Source organism: Salmo trutta, chromosome 26, assembly GCF_901001165.1.
Source record: "Salmo trutta chromosome 26, fSalTru1.1, whole genome shotgun sequence".
NCBI classification, from domain to species: Eukaryota; Metazoa; Chordata; class Actinopteri; order Salmoniformes; family Salmonidae; genus Salmo; species Salmo trutta.
This window is the reverse complement of record NC_042982.1, coordinates 25,752,242-25,772,925: the sequence shown is the minus strand read 5'-3', so window position 1 is coordinate 25,772,925 and position 20,684 is coordinate 25,752,242. Positions and strand designations below refer to the sequence as shown.

The window sequence follows — 20,684 nt, the reverse complement described above, 5'->3', positions numbered from 1 at the left end:
TTTTGGTCATGTAGTGAATAAGGCAGATCAGATCACCTCAAGTTCTTACCATTTACAATGTTTACTGTGGAGATATAATTTCAAATTTCTCCTGAGTTTACACAGGGTCACACCAGTGCATTGTGCTTAAGCAGGTTCTTATACTTGAACACAACATGGAAGGATCTTCATTCAAAGCATATATTCCAGGAATGGAGTCTCATTCAACTTCAGAGAAAGATGTCAGTCAAGCAGAGCCATTGACTCACTGACTGCATAATCAACAACAGCATGGAACTCAAGACCAATGGTCATTAATGTTATTAAGCGAGTGATGCCCAGTTTGATCAACACTATATCAGAGTGATGTGTAACCTTTTTGACCTTCTTCTGGCCCTGTATGGAAGCTTTTGTACCAATGTGAATAATAAGACGCATAACTGCAAGCGGTATGTGGGCAGATGAGAGCGCTCTCTATCTGAGGCTCTGACTTTCCTATTAACAGAGGAACCACTCAGAGCTCACATAGCCTACCCACTCCTGTCTGTTTATTTGGTACCTCGTTGTATGCTGGTCTTGTTATGTTTTCCTATGTTCTATGTTTATGCTATATATACTCTTCTATCCTGCTTCCATCCCTCACCTTCTTTAGGCGTCAGCATGCTTCAGTTCGGTTAGCGCCTAGCCGAACTCGACAAGCCGAACCGAAATACTGTACTGTGCTCACCTACTCTCTTAAAAGACTTCCGCTTGAAAAATGAGAAAAAAGCAGCAATAGTGATGGTTGTCCATTTTAAGACACCATAGCCAGTATACGCTTTATCTGTCATAAATGTTTATGTTTTTGCTGAAGAGATCTGCGTTGCGCAATTTTATGTCTGACAAAGATTTTTGATGCAGTATTTTTCAATAAAAAAATGTGCAGGAAAATGAGTCATCTCTAATTGAATGACAACAAAGACTTTATTGAAGAATCCCGACTGTTGACCAATCACCGACAAAGAGGCTTAGGTGTCAGCTCCGAACTTCAGCTTGCCTCCAGAAAAAAAAACACTACCGAACTGTTTCGGCTGGGAAGCATGCGGACACCATTAAAGATTAAAAGCTATATGTGGGTAGGTGAAATACAGAGTGGTTTAATCGGCTGTAACTCATTCCACTATCAGAAAATTAGGGCCACTTCATGGTCTATGAAAGTGAATGCGATCCAATGAAGCAATGGACGATAATTTGACTTTTGGAGCACAGTGATCTCAGTATCTGAACTCAAGGACTTAAAGCCATTGTATCTCCTAGTCTATTTGTCCTAATGTATTATATTCATATTTGGTGGCATGTGCTAAAACATACCTCTTTATATCCCCAGTGTTTAATACTAAGTCACTGAAAAATATTTGAAGAGAACATGACTCATTGATGGATGCAACGGAATAGATTTTTCATCCAGACATTTATTGGCAATATTCCAACAGCGGGGTTGGCAGAGACTGTAGCTGGTTAGAGTGGAATACCATCTGATTTATAAAGTTCAGTTTGACTAACCGCATCATTGGATAAAATGTTTAACTGTTGGTCTGGTTATGCTTAAACTCTCCACTCTTTCGGGTTCTGTCATCAGTGAATTACAGGAGAACCTTAGGAGGAGAAAGCAATCTCTGCCAAGAAATACTGAACATTTTGGAGAATTTCACAAGCAGAGATTCTTGTTTAATTCACATTTCTCCAATAATTAGATAGAGTTCAGCCTTTAGAGAGCTGTTCAAGTTATTCATATTGAAACTGTAGTTGACCATAAAAATTCACAATCAAACATATCCTTTTCTGACTTATTTTTTCCCAATGGGGAAATGCGCTCCTCGACACACTCTCAATGCAAATTTCAATAAGTGAAGTGTTTTCGAACTATCCCACTGGGCACACACTTGTTGAATCAACGTTGTTTCCACATCATTTCAATGAAATTATGTTGAACCAATGAGGAACATATGTTGAATTGTGCTGTAAAATGGTTAGGACTCCTGGACATACCTCTTCCTGAATTATTAAACTATAAATCTCACACCACTGTGCTGCTAAAACACATCTCAATCTCTAGCCGTGCCTCTTCACCATTGCAATAAAACATACTGGCTCTCCAGAATACAGAAACCTCCTCAACCCCTATCATCATCAATACAACATACTGTCTCTCCAGAATACAGGAACCTCCTCAACCCCTATCATCATCATTAATAAAACATACTGGCTTTCCAGAATACAGAAACCTCTTCAACCCGTATCATCATCCATACAACATACTGACTGTCCAGAATACAGGAACCTCCTCAACCCGTATCATCATCCATACAACATACTGACTGTCCAGAATACAGGAACCTCCTCAACCCGTATCATCATCCATACAACATACTGACTGTCCAGAATACAGGAACCTCCTCAACCCGTATCATCATCATTAATACAACATACTGTCTCTCCAGAATACAGGAACCTCCTCAACCCCTATCATCATCAATACAACATACTGTCTCTCCAGAATACAGGAACCTCCTCAATCCCTATCATCATCATTAATAAAACATACTGGCTTTCCAGAATACAGAAACCTCCTCAACCCGTATCATCATCCATACAACATACTGACTGTCCAGAATACAGAAACCTCCTCAACCCCTATCATCATCAATACAACATGCTGGCACTCCAGAATGCAGAAACCTCCTCAACCCCTATCATCATCAATACAACATGCTGGCACTCCAGAATACAGAAACCTCCTCAACCCCTATCCTCATCCATACAACATACTGGCTCTCCAGAATACAGAAACCTCCTCAACCCCTATCATCATTCTCATCTACGGAATTCACTCTGCCAACATTTTCATCCAGTGTTAAAATGATAATTTCAACATATAGTGTTTTCTAACCCTTGTAATAAGACCATTTGTTTTCACGTTGGTGACACTAATAATTCAAAGACAGTTATACTGTATTAAAGTGACCTGTTACCCAATCTCATCTCATTTGAAAAATAATAGCCCATCTCAAATGAGCATTAGCGTTGCGTGGGTAAAATCACTGGGGAAACCAAGCCAGATGACAACCTATGTGTTGTGAAAAGTGCGTTGTTTGCTATAACCTGTTAGTTCATATGCCTTGCCACCATGATATATAAGCCTAAGGCCGAGACAATAAGAAGACACAGTGGCAGAAAACCGGAGAGCAAACTCTGTCCGGTGAAGTCCACAAAGCATATTGCATGCAATAAACAGTTACATGACCTACAGTATGGTGAAGCAAGTTAATGTTTCCAACATATTCATACTACAAAACAACTATTGATTTAAAACCACGGAGAGATACCGTAAGTTGCAAAGAATACAGGAGCTGCCTCCTCTATTTCAGTCCCATTTCAACTTCAACATTTCAACATCATCAAATCACCTATGCTTAGCCTAATACAGTGACAACTTAAAGATACCAAAAACGATTTAGTGCAATCAACGTAAGCTAAATATGATGTGGCTGTGCATGGTTCTGATTTCTGTATGTGTGTGCGTGTGTGCATGCCTGTGTGTGTGTGTGTGTGTGTGTGTGTGTGTGTGTGTGTGTGTGTGTGTGTGTGTGCGTTCGTGCAATTACAAAAAACATGTTGACTCACCCTACTTGCAGACAAAACCCAATGACATCCTCCACTCTTTTATGTTGACGAAACGGTCTCTGACTCTGTCATACAGTACATACTTTTATTTTTTTTGTCCTAAGCTACCTGGCTAAAATGCTTGCTCTTAGCCTAACTTCCATTCATGGCAACGATGAGCCAACTAGTTAACAGGAATTAGCCTTCTACATCTAGCTACATATTGAACTTCCATCCTCTCAGGCCAGGGGCAGAATGTATGAATTTATGGTTGGATCAGAATCACTGTTATAATCATTGGCCAGCATGGAGAATTAAGTAAAACCACAGTCAAAATATCTATCTCCATCCATGGTTACTTTAGGAAAGGGACAATTTTAGCTAGCTAGCGAGCCACCGGAGGACAACACAACGAGATGCAACAATTCAAGTTGTTTCTGTCAATGACGTTTGGCTCTCGACGTGATGTGATTGGAGTGAAGCCAAATCCAAACTGGCTTCCCTCAACACTTATTTTTGTTGCACCAGGACCATTTTTTTTATTTGTATTTGTTTTATTTCACCTTTATTTAACCAGGTAGGCCAGTTGAGAACAAGTTCTCATTTACAACTGCAACCTGGCCAAGATAAAGCAAAGCAGTGCGACACAAACACCAACACAGAGTTACACATGGAATAAACAAACGTACATTCAATAACACAATAGAAAAAAATCTATATACAGTGTGTGCAAATGAGGTAAGATTAAGGAGGTAAGGCAATAAATAGGCTGTAGTGGCGGAGTAACTACAATTTAGCAATTAAACACTGGTGTGATAGATATGCAGAAGATGAATGTGCAAGTAGAGATACTGGGGTGTAAAGGAGCAAAAAATAAGGGGGGGGGCTTTACCTAGCAAAGACTTATAGATGACCTGGAGCCAGTGGGTTTGGCGACGAGAATGAAGCGAGGGCCAGCCAACAAGAGCATACAGGTCACGGTGGGTAGTATATGGGGCTTTGATGACAAAACGGATGGCACGGTGATAGACTACATCCAATTTGCTGAGTAGAGTGTTGGAGGCTATTTTGTAAATGACATCGCCGAAGTCAAGGATCAGTAGGATAGGCAGTTTTGCGAGGGTGTTTGGCAGCATGAGTGAAGAATGCTTTTGTTGCGAAATAGGAAGCTGATTCTAGATTTAATTTTGGATTGGGGATGCTTAATGTGAGTCTGGAGGAGAGTTTACAGTCTAACCAGACACCTAGGTATTTGTAATTGTCCACATATTCTAAGTCAGAACCGTCCAGAGTAGTGATGCTGGACGGGCAGGCAGGTGCGATAGGTTGAAGAGCATGCATTACGTTTTACTTGCATTGAAGAACAGTTGGAGGCCACGGAAGGAGAGTTGTATGGCATTGAAGCTCGCCTGGAGGTTAGTAAACACAGTGTCCAAAGAAGGGCCAGAAGTATACAGAATGGTGTATTCTGCATAGAGGTGTATGTATACAGAGAAAAGAGTCGGTTGTTGAGCTCATTCACAAGTTGAGCTCACTCAGTTTATCTCAATGCTGATTGGCTATTATTTTATTCTTTTTTTTATCAAGGGAGGCCAAATGGTCACTGGCTTCCCTTGCATTCAATGCTAAGGGAATCAACGCTGTCATACTCTTTTTGACCAGGCAGCATCAGATAGATGGCCAACACATTTAGAGACAGGGGCGCTGTTTCGCTCTCTGGATGCGTTCTCCGGTGAGATACATTCAACCTCTTACGAACTGAAGAAAAATCATGAAATTATTTAATTTTTATTGGTACATTTTTTATGCTTCCCTTGGCATCCATGAATACACGCCACTGTAAATGACCTAACATTTACGGTAACACAGTAGTCAACAATCTATATTGCACCACTGATCCTTCACTCATTTGTGATTGCCTATGTCAGTTGGATTGAAATTTGCTGATAAAGGTTGAAAGACCAGACTCCAGGTTCTGACAGGGCATCTGTTGTGTCCCAGGCTACCCTCGTTACACAGTGATTGGGGACCACAGTACAGGGGAACACCACCTCCGGATCCAACGTGTGGAGCTGATGGATGACGCTGTCTTTGAGTGCCAGGCAATCCAGGCAGCCATGAGGTCCCGCTCCGCCAGACTCTCTGTGCTGGGTAAGTGAGGATTACATTTACACACAAATGCACACCACACATACATGTATACAGTAGACACATTTAGAATAATGTGCACAGAGAAAATGGCAATAGAGACAGGCAGTGACTTAGCAGCCACCTCCAACCAACCTCAATGTCATATCTGCAGTGCTTCTCCCTTCCCTCAAAACATTCAAAATCCACTAAATCTGTGTACTGAATCAATGACTGTGCCAGAAAAGCCACAGCTTTGTATTAGCATAACAGCAACTATCAAGATAATGCTGCAGCAAATACAAAAAATACAGCATCTCTAAACTTTGCCAGTCCCTAATGTTTTTACTTTCATTTCCTGCTACATTTCCAGCCATCTTCAGTGTTAATTCTGAGAGGCTACTGTTTCTTCATTAAACTTTATTGGGTTATCATTCAGTTTTGCCAGTTCTGCCTTTTTGGGCAGCATTAGTAAAATCACTGCTCACTCTTCTCTATCTCCTCTCTCTGCCCTCCATTCAGTATACCCTTCTGCTGTGGAGGATGATGGGTAATATGAGGGGGAGCTGGAGTAAATGACAGAGCCAGAGAACAAGGGAGAAGGACTGAGGGGAGAGGAGGAGGGAGAGTGGGAGGCCGTAGAGCAGAGTATCCTCACACGAGAGACTGATCCACCTTATTGATCTCCGCTAATGAAAGTGAAACTAATGATCTGGAGGCAGCCAGAGAAAGGAGAGAGGGAAGACAAATTGCGACCCAACGTCTCTCACTGCCGCACCCCATGCAAATGGTTATGAATGAATAATTACGAGTTCTTTACTGAGAGTCAAAGGAACTATACCCCGCTTCCCCTTCACCCATTCAAAGTTAAGTTTATCTTCCTCCAACCCCACCGTTCAAGCATCTAAGTAGTTTGATCAAGGCCTCAAGGATAGGAGAAGGGTATGACACACTAATGATTTAGGATGCATTGCTATACTGTACCTTCCATTTATTTGTGGTCTCTCTCAACTGTCTCTGTCAACGGGACAGTTGTAATTCATGCAGCGCCTTGTGTCACCATCGCAGATTTTAGAGAAACAACAAATGTCGGTGCATATAAGTGTCTTGTGTCGGCTGATAGCTTAAATTCTTGTTAATATAACTGCACTGTCCAATTTACAGTAGCTATTACTGCAAAAAAAATGCCATGCTATTGTTTGAGGAGATCTCCTAACAACAAAACACTTTTTTCACCTCAATAGGTTTTATAAATTCACCTCTGAAGGTGAAATGTGCACTTGCATTTGGAAATCTTGCTCTGATTTATCATCCAAAGGGTCCCAGAGATAACATGAAGTGTCGTTTTGTTAGATAAAATCCTTTTTCATATCCTAAAAAGGTCCATATAGCATGCACGATTGATTTTGTATTCCCACTCGTTCAATTTGCAAAGAAAGGAATCTGTGAAAATCTCACCCTAAACGTTGTTTCAACCAGTCAAATCACGTTCGTATGTATTCACCAGAGATCCCAGAACGTAACGAGACTTCACTATATCATTAGGGGTGTAGTATATCCTATAGGACACCATATTTGGTCAGAGAGCGATGCCTTCATGGCACGCCAATGACGCGGGCGGTCTTTACTTGAACGATTCTAACTTTTTCAAATAAGCACCAATCGGGGTCAAACAAACATGTTTCTGTAGCTACTAATCTTGTACGACTGCATGCCTTTTCATTTTGTATAAAAATTATTCGAATATTCAGAGTTATGAAGTTATGAAAACTGGTTGTTTTGAAAATGTTGAATTTATAATATGGCTACTAATACTGGAAAAGCTAAATCAAAGTCCAAGTATACAGATTTGACAATATTCTTGCAGAAAAATGTAATATGAATGTGAATGTCTCCTTCACGATTTGCCCAAATGTACCTGGGTGACTTCACACTAAATGTCATGTAGCTCGCTCATACTTCAAGTTATCCGTCTGAAACGTTGGACATATGCTGCTGCCATCTTTTGGACATCATAGGAATTACAACCAGAGTGATGGCTGGAACAGGGACCTTTCTGTTGCATTTCAAAGATGGTGGTAGAAAAAAACATGTTGGTTTTTTCTTTGTATTTTCTTCTACCAGATCTATTGTGTTATATTCTCCTACATTCAATTCACATTTCTACAAACTTCAAAGTGTTTCCTTTCAAATGGTATCACGAATATGCATATCCTTGCTTCAGGGCCTGAGCTACAGGCAGTTAGATTTGGGTATGTCATTTAATCTTGATGATAGTGTTGCTTGGGGGCTTGCTCAACATGAGTTTAACTAAAGCATCCTTTTCCTGTGCAGTACACTACTGCAACAGTTGATACCCTACATGACCAATAGTATGTGGACGCTGGACTTGCTTCCATTCAGCCACGAGATCATTAGTGAGGTCGGACGATTAGGCCTGGCTCACAGTCTGCGTATAAATTCATCCCAAAGGTGTTCGAGGGGGTTGAGGTCAGGGCTCTGTGCAGGCCAGTCAAGTTCTTCCACACCAATCTCAACAAACCATTTCTGTATGGACCTCGCTTTCTGCACGGAGGTATTGTCATGCTGAAATAGAAAAGGGCCTTCCCCAAAGCACAGAATTGTCTAGAATATCAGTGTGCAGTAGCATTAAGATTTCCCTTCACTGGAACTGAGGGGCCTAGCCGAACCATGAAAACAGCCCATGACCATTCTTCCTCCTCCACCAAACTTTACAGTTGACACCGTGCATTCGGGCAGGTAGCGTTGTCCTGTCATCCACCAAACCCAGATTTGTCCATCGGACTGCCAGATGGTGAAGCTTGATTCCACTGCTCCAGAGTCCTAATGGCGGTGAGCTTTACACCACTCCAGCCGACGCTTGGCATTGCGCATGGTGATCTTAAGCTTGTGTGGGGCTACTTGGCCATGGAAACCCATTTCATGAAGCTCCCGATGAACAGTTCTTCCAGAGGCAGTGCTTCCAGAGGCAGTTTGGAACTCGGTAGTGAGTGTTGCAACCGAGGACAGACGGTTTTCACTCGCTACGCACTTCAGCACTTGCCGGTCCCACTCTGTGAGCTTGTGTATATATAGTGTACGATTCTAACCCAAGCCTGTTGAGCTGCAGTCACATTCATTAACAATGTAAAGATGGCTACTTAAAGGAAAGGACTGTTTAAGCCCCATTAAAATGATTAATCATCAATAAACGAGGGGAGCCATTTGTCTCTATTCCTCTTTGGCTATTTGAGGGTGAAACACTTATCATCCTTTCTCATAAGAGCCGTAAGATGTTGTTTAGTCCCCTGCCTAGCAGGCTGACTCCTGAATACATTGTGAAGGAGGGCCCACAGGCAGTCACACATGCAAGGTAATAGAATAAATATATGCAAGCCCCGTGTCACTGCAAACTCTAAGCTGTCAATTACCCGCCAGTGGTGACAGAGTGTGTCTATCGACTCGGAAGACAGTGACTGTCCGTCCACAGAGTGGAACAGTCTCCCTTCTCTCCTACCTGACTGTCAAATTAATCTAAAAACATTCCCCTACTCTCTCTCTCATCAGCCAATATCTGTTCCAGCTCTACTGTGTTCTATATCAATGGAACAGTTTTCTTTATGACTTTGCTATTTACAGAAAAAAGACACAGATTTGGAGTGCTTTTTTGTCACTCGATATTCTCACATAAGATTGGTACTGTGTCATTTTGTTCATTTATTATAGAAAGCCTTACAATTCTAGTTTTACAGGCAATTACTAGTCCGTTGAACTCATAAACCTTAATGATGTTCCAATACAAAATCCTTGAAATACCCAGCAAAAAGTAAAAGGATACACAGTCTCTAACCTGACCTTATTCCTGTTTTAACAATAGCAAAACATTTGTGGGGGAGTTTGGAGCGTCTTATTTGAGTAGCATTAGGAGTAAAAAGTAAGCTTTTCAAATAAATGCGGTATGAGGAAAACACCATAGAGGAATGAAAAGGGTCGTCAATAACGTAACGAGGCATCAACTTCCCTCCCCAGAAATGATTCCCCACTGGTAAATTTGCTTTGAACTTGGAACCCCATATCTGATTGCAGTCATGGGATCCAGGCTGCAGCCATGGAGCCCTGGAGGCCAAGAGGCTTCAAGTTTGGTGAATTAGGCATGACGGTCAAGAGTGATCTAGGGGTTATGGTCTGGGGGTAGTCCTGAGGCTAATTATATCCCCTTCAGCAAGGTAGCAGGCATTCAATCTGATGCCTCAATGTGTTAACCTGGGGTAGGAAAGTAGGGGGAGGCATGGGCTCTCTGGAATAAGGTCTCTCCCTTTAAACAGACATGTGAGACCAGCTACTCCTTTGTAAGATAAATGTGCACCATTTACCATTTAAATCAAATCAAATCAAATGTATATATATAGCCCTTCTTACATCAGCTGATATCTCAAAGTGCTGTACAGAAACCCAGCGTAAAACCCCAAACAGCAAGCAATGCAAGTGTAGAAGCACGATGGCTAGGAGAAACTCCCTAGAAAGGCCAAATCCTAGGAAGAAACCTAGACAGGAACCAGGCTATGAGGGGTGGCCAGTCCTCTTCTGGCTGTGCCGGGTGGAGATTATAACAGAACATGGCCAAGATGTTCAAATGTTCATAAATGACCAGCATGGTCAAATAATAATAATCACAGTGGTTGTCAAGGGTGCAACAGGTCAGCACCTCAGGAGTAAATGTCAGTTGGCTTTTCATAGCTGATCATTGAGAGTATCTCTACCACTCCTGCTGTCTCTAGAGAGATGAAAAGAGCAGGTCTGGGACAGGTAGCACATCAGGTGAACAGGTCAGGGTTCCATAGCCGCATGAAGAACAGTTGAAACTGGAGCAGCAGCACGGCCAGGTGGACTGGGGACAGCAAGGAGTCATCATGCCAGGTAGTCCTGTGGCATGGTCCTAGGGCTCAGGTCCCCTGAGAGAGAGAAAGAAAGGAAGAGAGAATTAGAGAGAGCATACTTAAATTCACACAGGACACTGGAGAAATACTCCAGATATAACAGACTGACCCTAGCCCCGTGACACATAAACTACTGCAGCATAAATACTGGAGGCTGAGACAGGAGGGGTCAGGAGACACTGTGGCCCCGTCCGATGATACCCCCGGACAGGGCCAAACAGGCAGGATATAACCCCACCCACTTTGCCAAAGCACAGCCTCCACACCACTAGAGGGATATCTTCAACCACCAACTTACCATCCTGAGACAAGGCCGAATATAGCCCACAAAGATCTCCGCCACGGCACAACCTAAGGGGGGGCGCCAACCCAGACAGGAAGACCACGTCAGTGACTCAACCCACTCAAGTGACGCACCCCTCCTAGGGACGGCATGGAAGAGCAACAGTAAGCCAGTGACTCGGCCCCTGTAATAGGGTTAGAGGCAGAGAATCCCAGTGGAGAGAGGGGAACTGGCTAAGCAGAGACAGCAAGGGCGGTTCGTTGCTCCAGTGCCTTTCCGTTCACCTTCACACTCCTGGGCCAGACTACACTCAATCATAGGACCTACTGAAGAGATGAGTCTTCAATAAAGACTTAAAGGTTGTGACCAAGTCTGCGTCTCTCACATGGGTATGCAGACCATTGCATAAAAATGCAGCTCTATATGAGAAAGCCCTGCCACCAGCTGTTTGCTTAGAAATTCTAGGGACAATTAGGAGGCCTACGTCTTGTGACCGTAGTGTACGTGTAGGTATGTACGGAAGGACCAAATCAGAAAGATAGGTAGAAGCAAGCCCATGTAATGCTTTGTAGGTTAGTAGTAAAACCTTGAAATCAGCCCTTGCCTTAACAGGAAGCCAGTGTAGCACTGGAGTAATATGATAATTTTTTTTGGTTCTAGTCAGGATTCTAGCAGCCGTATTTAGCACTAACTGAAGTTTATTTAGTGCTTTATCCGGGAAGTCGGAAAGTAGAGCATTGCAGTAGTCTAACCTAGAAGTAACAAAAGCATGGATAAATTTTTCTGCATCAATTTCGGACAGAAAAATTCTGATCTTTGCAATGTTACACAGGTGGAAAAAAGCTGTCCTTGAAACAATCTTGATGTGTTCGTCAAATGAGAGATCAGGGTCCAGAGTAATGCCGAGGTCCTTCACAGTTTTATTTGGGACGACTGTACAACCATCAAGATTAATTGTCAGATTCAACAGAAGATCTCTTTGTTTCTTGGGACCTAGAACAAGCATCTCTGTTTTGTCCGAGTTTAAAAGTAGAAAGTTTGCAGCCATCAACTTCCTTATGTCTGAAACACAGGCTTCCAGCGAGGGCAATTTTGGGGCTTCACCATGTTTCATTGAAATGAACAGCTTTGTGTCATCCGCATAGCAGTGAAAGTTAACATTATGTTTTTGAATGACATCCCCAAGAAGTAAAATACACTGCTCAAAAAAATAAAGGGAACACTTAAACAACACAATGTAACTCCAAGTCAATCACACTTCTGTGAAATCAAACTGTCCACTTAGGAAGCAACACTGATTGACAATAAATTTCACATGCTGTTGTGCAAATGGAATAGACAACAGGTAAAAATTATAGGCAATTAGCAAGACACCCCCAATAAAGGAGTGGTTCTGCAGGTGTGGACCACAGACCACTTCTCAGTTCCTATGCTTCCTGGCTGATGTTTTGGTCACTTTTGAATGCTGGCTGTGCTTTCACTCTGGTGGTAGCATGAGACGGAGTCTACAACCCACACAAGTGGCTCAGGTAGTGCAGCTCATCCAGGATGGCACATCAATGCGAGCTGTGGCAAGAAGGTTTGCTGTGTCTGTCAGCGTAGTGTCCAGAGCATGGAGGCGCTACCAGGAGACAGGCCAGTACATCAGGAGACGTGGAGGAGGTTGTAGGAGGGCAACAACCCAGCAGCAGGACCGCTACCTCCACCTTTGTGCAAGGAGGAGCACTGCCAGAGCCCTGCAAAATGACCTCCAGCAAGCCACAAATGTGCATGTGTCTGCTCAAACGGTCAGAAACAGACTCCATGAGGGTGGTATGAGGGCCCGACGTCCACAGGTGGGGGTTGTGCTTACAGCCCAACACCGTGCAGGACGTTTGGCATTTGCCAGAGAACACCAAGATTGGCAAATTCACCACTGGCGCCCTGTGCTCTTCACAGATGAAAGCAGGTTCACACTGAGCACGTGACAGACGTGACAGAGTCTGGAGACGCCGTGGAGAACGTTCTGCTGCCTGCAACATCCTCCAGCATGACCGGTTTGGCAGTGGGTCAGTCATGGTGTGGGGTGGCATTTCTTTGGGGGGCCGCACAGCCCTCCATGTGCTCGCCAGAGGTAGCCTGACTGCCATTAGGTACTGAGATGAGATCCTCAGACCCCTTGTGAGACCATATGCTGGTGCGGTTGGCCCTGGGTTCCTCCTAATGCAAGACAATGCTAGACCTCATGTGGCTGGAGTGTGTCAGCAGTTCCTGCAAGAGGAAGGCATTGATGCTATGGACTGGCCCGCCCGTTCCCCAGACCTGAATCCAATTGAGCACATCTGGGACATCATGTCTCGCTCCATCCACCAACGCCACGTTGCACCACAGACTGTCCAGGAGTTGGCGGATGCTTTAGTCCAGGTCTGGGAGGAGATCCCTCAGGAGACCATCCGCCACCTCATCAGGAGCATGCCCAGGCGTTGTAGGGAGGTCATACAGGCACGTGGAGGCCACACACACTACTGATTCTCATTTTGACTTGTTTTAAGGACATTACATCAAAGTTGGATCAGCCTGTAGTGTGGTTTTCCACTTTAATTTTGAGTGTGACTCCAAATCCAGACCTCCATGGGTTGATAAATTGGATTTCCATTGATTATTTCTGTGTGATTTTGTTGTCAGCACATTCAACTGTGTAAAGAAAAAAGTATTTAATAAGATTATTTCTTTCATTCAGATCTAGGATGTGTTGTTTAAGTGTTCCCTTTATTTTTTTGAGCAGTATATATAGTGAAAACAATAGTGGCCCTAAAACGGAACCTTGAGGAACACCGAAATGTACAGTTGATTTGTCAGAGGACAAACTGTTCACAGAGACAAACTGATATCTGTCCGACAGATAAGATCTAAACCAGGCCAGAACATGTCCGTGTAGACCAATTTGGGTTTCCAATCTCTCCAAAAGAATGTGGTGATCGATGGTATCAAAAGCAGCACTAAGGTCTAGGAGCACGAGGACAGATGCAGAGCCTCGGTCTGATGCCATTAAAAGGTCATTTACCATCTTCACAAGTGCAGTCTCAGTGCTATGATGGGGTCTAAAACCAGACTTAAGCATTTCGTATACATTGTTTGTCTTCAGGAAGTGAGTTGCTGCGCTACAGCCTTTTCAAAAATGTCTGAGAGGAATGGGAGATTCGATATAGGCCAATAGTTTTTTATATTTCTGGGTCAAGGTTTAGCTTTTTCAAGAGAGGCTTTACTACTGCCACTTTTAGTGAGTTTGGTACACATCCGGTGGATAGAGAGCCGTTTATTATGTTCAACAAAGGAGGGCCAAGCACAGGAAGCAGCTCTTTCAGTAGTTTAGTTGGAATAGGGTCCAGTATGCAGCTTGAAGGTTTAGAGGCCATGATTATGTTCATCATTGTGTCAAGAGATATAGTACTAAAACACTTGAGTGTCTCCCTTGATCCTAGGTCCTGGCAGAGTTGTGCAGACTCAGGACAACTGAACTTTGGAGGAATACGCAGGTTTAAAGAGGAGTCCATAATTTGCTTTCTAATGATCATGATCTTTTCCTCAAAGAAGTTCATGAATTTTTTACTGCTGAAGTGAAAGCCATCCTCTCTTGGGGAATGCTGCTTTTTAGTTAGCTTTGCGACAGTTTCAAAAAGAAATTTCGGATTGTTCTTATTTTCCTCAATTAGGTTGGAAAAAATAGGATGATCGAGCAGCAGTGAGGGCTCTTCGATACTGCACGGTACTGTCTTTCCAAGCTAGTTGGAAGACTTCCAGTTTGGTGTGACGCCATTTCCGTTCCAATTTTCTGGAAGCTTGCTTCAGAGCTCGGGTATTTTCTGTATACCAGGGAGCTAGTTTCTTATGACAAATGTTTTTAGTTTTTAGTGGTGCAACTGCATCTAGGGTATTGCGCAAGGTTATATTGAGTTTCTCAGTTAGGTGGTTAACTGATTTTTGTCCTCTGACGTTCTTGGGTAGGCAGAGGGAGTCTGGAAGGGCATCAAGGAATCTTTGGGTTGTCTGAGAATTTATAGCAAGACTTTTGATGCTCCTTGGTTGGGTCTGAGCAGATTATTTGTTGCGATTGCAAACGTAATAAAATGGTGGTCCGATAGTCCAGGATTATGAGGAAAAATATTAAGATCCACAACATTTATTCCATGGGACAAAACTAGGTCCAGAGTATGACTGTGGCAGTGAGTAGGTCCGGAGACATGTTGGACAAAACCCACTGAGTCGATGATGGCTCCGAAAGCCTTTTGGAGTGGGTCTGTGGACTTTTCCATGTGAATATTAAAGTCACCAAAAATTGGAATATTATGTGCTATGACTACAAGGTCCAATAGGAATTCAGGGAACTCAGTGAGGAGCGCTGTATATGGCCCAGGAGGCCTGTAAACAGTAGCTATAAAAAGTGATTGAGTAGGCTGCATAGATTTCATGACTAGAAGCTCAAAAGACGAAAACGTCAGGGTTTGTTTTGTAAATTGAAATTTGCTATCGTAAATGTTAGCAACACCACCTTTGCGGGATGCGCGGGGGATATGGTCACAAGTGTAACCAGGAGGTGAGGCCTCATTTAACACAGTAAATTCATCAGGCTTAAGCCATGTTTCAGTCAGGCCAATCACATAAAGATTAGTTAATTGACTATAACTGCCTTGGAAGGGAGGGATATAACATTAAGTAGCCCTATTTTGAGATGTGAGGTATCACGATCTCTTTCAATAATGGCAGGAATGGAGGAGGTCTTTATTCTAGTGAGATTGCTAAGGCGAACACCGCCATGTTTAGTTTTGCCCAACCTAGGTCGAGGCACAGACATGGTCTCAATGGGGATAGCTGAGCTGACTACAATGACTGTGCTAGTTGCAGACTCCACTAAGCTCTATGCCTGGCCTGCACCCTATTTCATTGTGGAGCTAAGGGAGTTAGAGCCCTATCTATGTTCGTAGATTAGATGAGAGCACCCCTCCAGCTAGGATGAAGTCCGTCATTCCTCAATAGGCCAGGCTCTATTTAGCGATGGAGAAAAAGTTATTGCTGCTTTTTTACAGAGTAGGCCTACACTGAGTGATGAGGACAGCTGTTGACTCTAATGTGACTTTTAGAGAGCTCATTGACATTCATCCTCTGGCAAGTATTCTAATGAACCTTCATTCCTCATCAATCGCTTATGTTGATCGCTTTCCTTTGTTGCTCCTTCCTGTTCCTCGCTAGGTCTTGCTTTTTAATGCCGTAGCCCTCTGTGATTACAACATTTGATGCACTCTAAGATGAAAACTACATTTAGGGCATGCAAAGTAATGCCACAAGGCCCTAATACTTTCATAAGTATTCTCTGGGAATGTATGTTTTGATATTGCCCATTAGGAAATATGTACTTTGCTGCAGATTAACTCCAAAGAAAATACTAGGGCCAGATCTGTCCTCTGTTTTTCATTTGCTGTCAAGATAATTATTAATTAGATTCACACTGCTACGGGAAGATCAAGTTTCCTTAGCATGGAATTAATAACGGTGAATAGCCGGTCTTAGAGCTGAAGTGTCCCAGCCACTCTTCTGCCCTTGTTTGTAACTTTAGAGAGCATCCAGAGGCACACCGATTATTCACTTTTAATTACAAGAGTGCAAGATGTGAGATCTGACAAAACACTTCCTTCCAAATGGCTAAACATTTGTCTTTGGAGCAGCCAAAGACAAGGAAGGGCACTCAGCTGTGTTGAGTTCAGAGGCAAAAATCACATTTTCCAAGAAAGCTTGTTGATTATTATTCTCTGGCTGGTCTAGCCTTGCGCAGTGCCAGGGGTCATGGTGTGCCTCGCAGCACAACATTGGAAGGGGGTAATCTAGTTATATCTAACTGTGCACAGATAGTTTGCTTCCCAGTGTCCTCTTTTTACTGCTTGGAGCTCACATCTAGTCTTATGTCTAGTTTTTCTTCCTGTGGTGAAATTATTGATTGTCTGTTCAACATGACCCTTTGTTATTTTTACTTTACAATCCACCTCATCCTCTTGTCATTCCTTTGTCCTCCGAAAAATAGACTTGTCCAGTCAGGGGAGGGAGCCAGTGACTTACTTGACTTTAACACACCTTGGAGAGTGTAGGACATCCACTAGATTTTTCCAATAGTGGTGGAGCAAACAATCCTGCTCTGCACTGCAGGGTCTTAGCATGACATCTGATTAATAAGTACTCTCTCTACTGAACTGCATCTAATGTCAACTTCGAAAACCTTCCGTCATATGTTTATTCTATTACATTGCATTTTATTAACTTTAAAGCAGTGATAGACGAAGGGGGGAAAAACGCAATCATTTAATGAAAAAGTGTCCTTCAACTGCAGTTGTTGAAGGTAAAACTGAATTTTGTCTCACTCAAGGAACTCTATTGAAATCTCGACACTAAACCGAAGGGCAACTTCATGAGGAACATTGTGTTTTATAACAAGACACAAACAAGAAGCAGTAATTGTCCCTAGGTTTCCTGTAGTTCAAACCACTGAATCCCACTTATGATTTATGGAAGCATGCGTTTCAAAATAGATGCACTGTATGAAAATAGGAAGGACACAAAGTATATGCCTTATTGAAGAAGCACAAGGGGGAGAGTTGATTAGTTTCCAGTAACAGTCACGACGGGAGCAGTATTTCCATCGGCAACACTTTTACCGTTCCAACTAATTAATGGAAGTGGTTTTATGCACTCCCCAGCTCTCTCTTTCTCCCTTTTTCTCTCTCTCTCTCTGAATGATGCTACTTGACTGTGCATGCCAAAATTGTAAAGTCTTGAAAGAAAATGTTGAAACACCTCATTAAGCAGTTTAAGTGTGCTAGTGTTCTGTATGTAACCAATTTATCTCTCACATAAGTCAATTTGGCTCTAGCCAAGAATGTCCGCTGAAATAGGGCCAGATCAGAACCCCTGATCAGCAGTCATTTTGTTAGAAATATGGCTCTTCCATTTACATTATCCTGCGAACACTACCCTGATTTCCATTAAAGTACATTACTGAGATCTAAGATAAAGAGAACATCTATAATATCACTGACTTTATGAACAGCTTTATGTTAATACCCAACAGATTGCAGGTAAGACATGCTTTTTTTGGTTTGCGTGTTTTAAAAGGGAGGGTACTTTTATACACACACACAGTTGTGTTTTGAAATCTTTTCAAATCAATATGATATGTTCAGTAATAAATGATCATAACAAAAACGATTATTGACTTAAACAAATCTAGAACTGGAAGAGATGAGAGATTGATTGCCACTCTATAAGGAACAATCCATTTCGATAACATTTAATGTGAAGGTATATATTAATAGGAGTCTGTTTTTACATTTCATGCAAAATGACAGCCACATTGCTACAGAAACGAACACACACACACACACACACACACACACACACACACACACACACACACACACACACACACACACACACACACACACAAACACACACACAAATACGGCAATGTCAGTGCCCTCCCAATCTGTTGAGAGCAACTTTAGCGCTACACACCGCTGCTCTGTGACGGAGCCGTCTCTGCACGCTGCTGACAGCTCTGGCATCTCACCACTCCTCCCATGTCTCCAGAAAACCTCCTCATCCCTGCCTTCACTCTCCCTCTGTTGGTCAGCACACACACACACACACACACACACACACACACACACACACACACACACACACACACACACACACACACACACCGTCATATCGTCATACCTCACATTAATCTCTCTATCACTGATCAACTCACATAGCCGGTATTAGCAGAGTGGTAGCGATAGAGACAGTCTGTGTGAGCCAGGATCTTATGACCTACAAACAGGTGTATGGTGACAGCACTTGAAGAGGCCTGTGATTTGGGCCAGTGAGCCACGTATGTCTCTTGTCTTCCACCTACGATGGATCGTTCTTTTCTCCCTTCTCTTTTGTGATCTATCTATCACAACCTCTGCAAGCTGCCAGGGCGCCGTCGAATTGGGGTGACAGGTGTCTGGCGCGAGCATTCTGCCGAAACCGGCGGGGAGAGCCGACCCATTGTTGTTCCAGACACGTCGGCAGAAGCCCAGCACTGTGCACACTGCATTTCCAGACACCGTCGGCAGAAGCCCAGCACTGTGCACACTGCATTTCCAGACACCGTCGGCAGAAGCCCAGCACTGTGCACACTGCATTTCCAGACACCGTCGGCAGAAGCCCAGCGCTGTGCACGCTGCATTTCCAGACACCCCACCCCCTCCCCATCTCAGAGTTCCTTCTGAGGTTACCCCTCTCATTCACTCACCTCCAAATTGCCTTTTGAACCCACTCTCCTGCTCCTGGAAGGCTGTGTGTAGGACTATAGGCTGCTTGGAGAATGTTCCTCAGCCTGGCTTTGGTTGTTAATGACTCAGGTTGTCCGCCATCAGCAGAACCCCAATGGTAATAGACTGGCTTTACTTCTCTTCCAGTTATGGCGCCATCAGGGTGTTTTCTCAGACCAGGCTTGTCCCAGAGGTTCTGAGGTATTGAAATGTCTCCCAGGACACAGGGCAGGTTTATACTCAAGGTTTATTCGGACAAGCCCTGCCTATAACAGACTTACTGTCACACATGGTTGGGTTAATTACAAATCCATATGCCTCAGTCTCATTTATAGATATCTTTGATTATACACTAAAATTAAATGATCTCACTAAAACACAATCAATCCAACCTGCCTTCTTCTCCCCAGCCTGCTCTGAGTTTATGGTAAAACATGGCTCTGAGATCTGGGTTGGGCAAAAACCTGAAACAAACCATAGTGCTATCTCTCTCTGGAAGGGGCGATGCAATTCCATTAAACTCCAGTGCTCCTTTAATGAACTTCAGTGGAATCTCTTATCTGAGGCAGAGGGCTGGGCTAATGTAAGTTGTGACAGACTGTGTGCCCCCTCATAACACCCATCGCCAAGTAGTCTCACTCCCTGAAAAAGGTTGCTTGGAGCATAAATATGTGAAATGAACTGGTACACCTGTGATGGCCCAGGTGACAGACAGGCACATCATAATCCTCCAGATAACCATTAAAGGTGAGAAAACGTAATAAGCAAGGTACATTTAGAGGTAAAATGTTAATAAATGCCTGAGATCTCTCCTCCAGAGCAGGAAGGAAAAACAGAGAAACTAGCAGTATGAGCCAAGTAAGAGGAGAACACATACTATACAACTAATCTCCTATTGATTAATCTACTCCTTTGAAGAAAACTCACAGAATCTCTCTTCCACGTCCTATCTCAGACAACAAGAGGATGTTTTTTGCCCTCCATTCTAGGAGTTGAGAAACTATTGAGCAGTGTGTGTGTTTGTATGAGTGTGGAAGTGTGTGGTGCGAGATTGCATTATACTCTCACAGAGTGAAGTGGGGAAAGGGGAAGTATTTCAGCAAGCCAGCTGGTAATTAAAGAGGCGCAATCAATCCGAGCCGCTGACCGGCTCGTGAGAAATCCATCACGGGGCCGCAGTAAAGCGCTAATTTGGAACCATTAGGGGCTGCCGAGTTTGCAAACAGGACTGTAATGATGATGACTGGCGTGGTTCGAGGCCTTTGTGCGGCTGTCAGACTGGTCCACAAGAGGGACGGTTGTGGAGAGATGGCTTAACAGCAACCCAGTATAGAGAGAGAGAGAGAGAGAGAGAGAGAGCGAGAGAGAGAGAGAGAGAGAGAGAGAGAG

The 20,684-nt window shown here is 43.3% G+C and overlaps 1 protein-coding gene across 5 annotated transcripts in view; it reads left to right on the top strand.

Annotated features, from left to right (window-relative positions):
* LOC115163534 (kin of IRRE-like protein 3) overlaps positions 1–20,684 on the top strand; it is a 226,550-nt gene that overhangs the window by 145,786 nt on the left and 60,080 nt on the right. For all 5 annotated transcript variants that reach the window (XM_029715516.1, XM_029715515.1, XM_029715514.1 and 2 more), the window contains exon 3: positions 5,623–5,772. In XM_029715516.1, the coding sequence (XP_029571376.1) occupies positions 5,623–5,772 (150 nt within the window). The remainder of the gene's footprint in view (positions 1–5,622; positions 5,773–20,684) is intronic.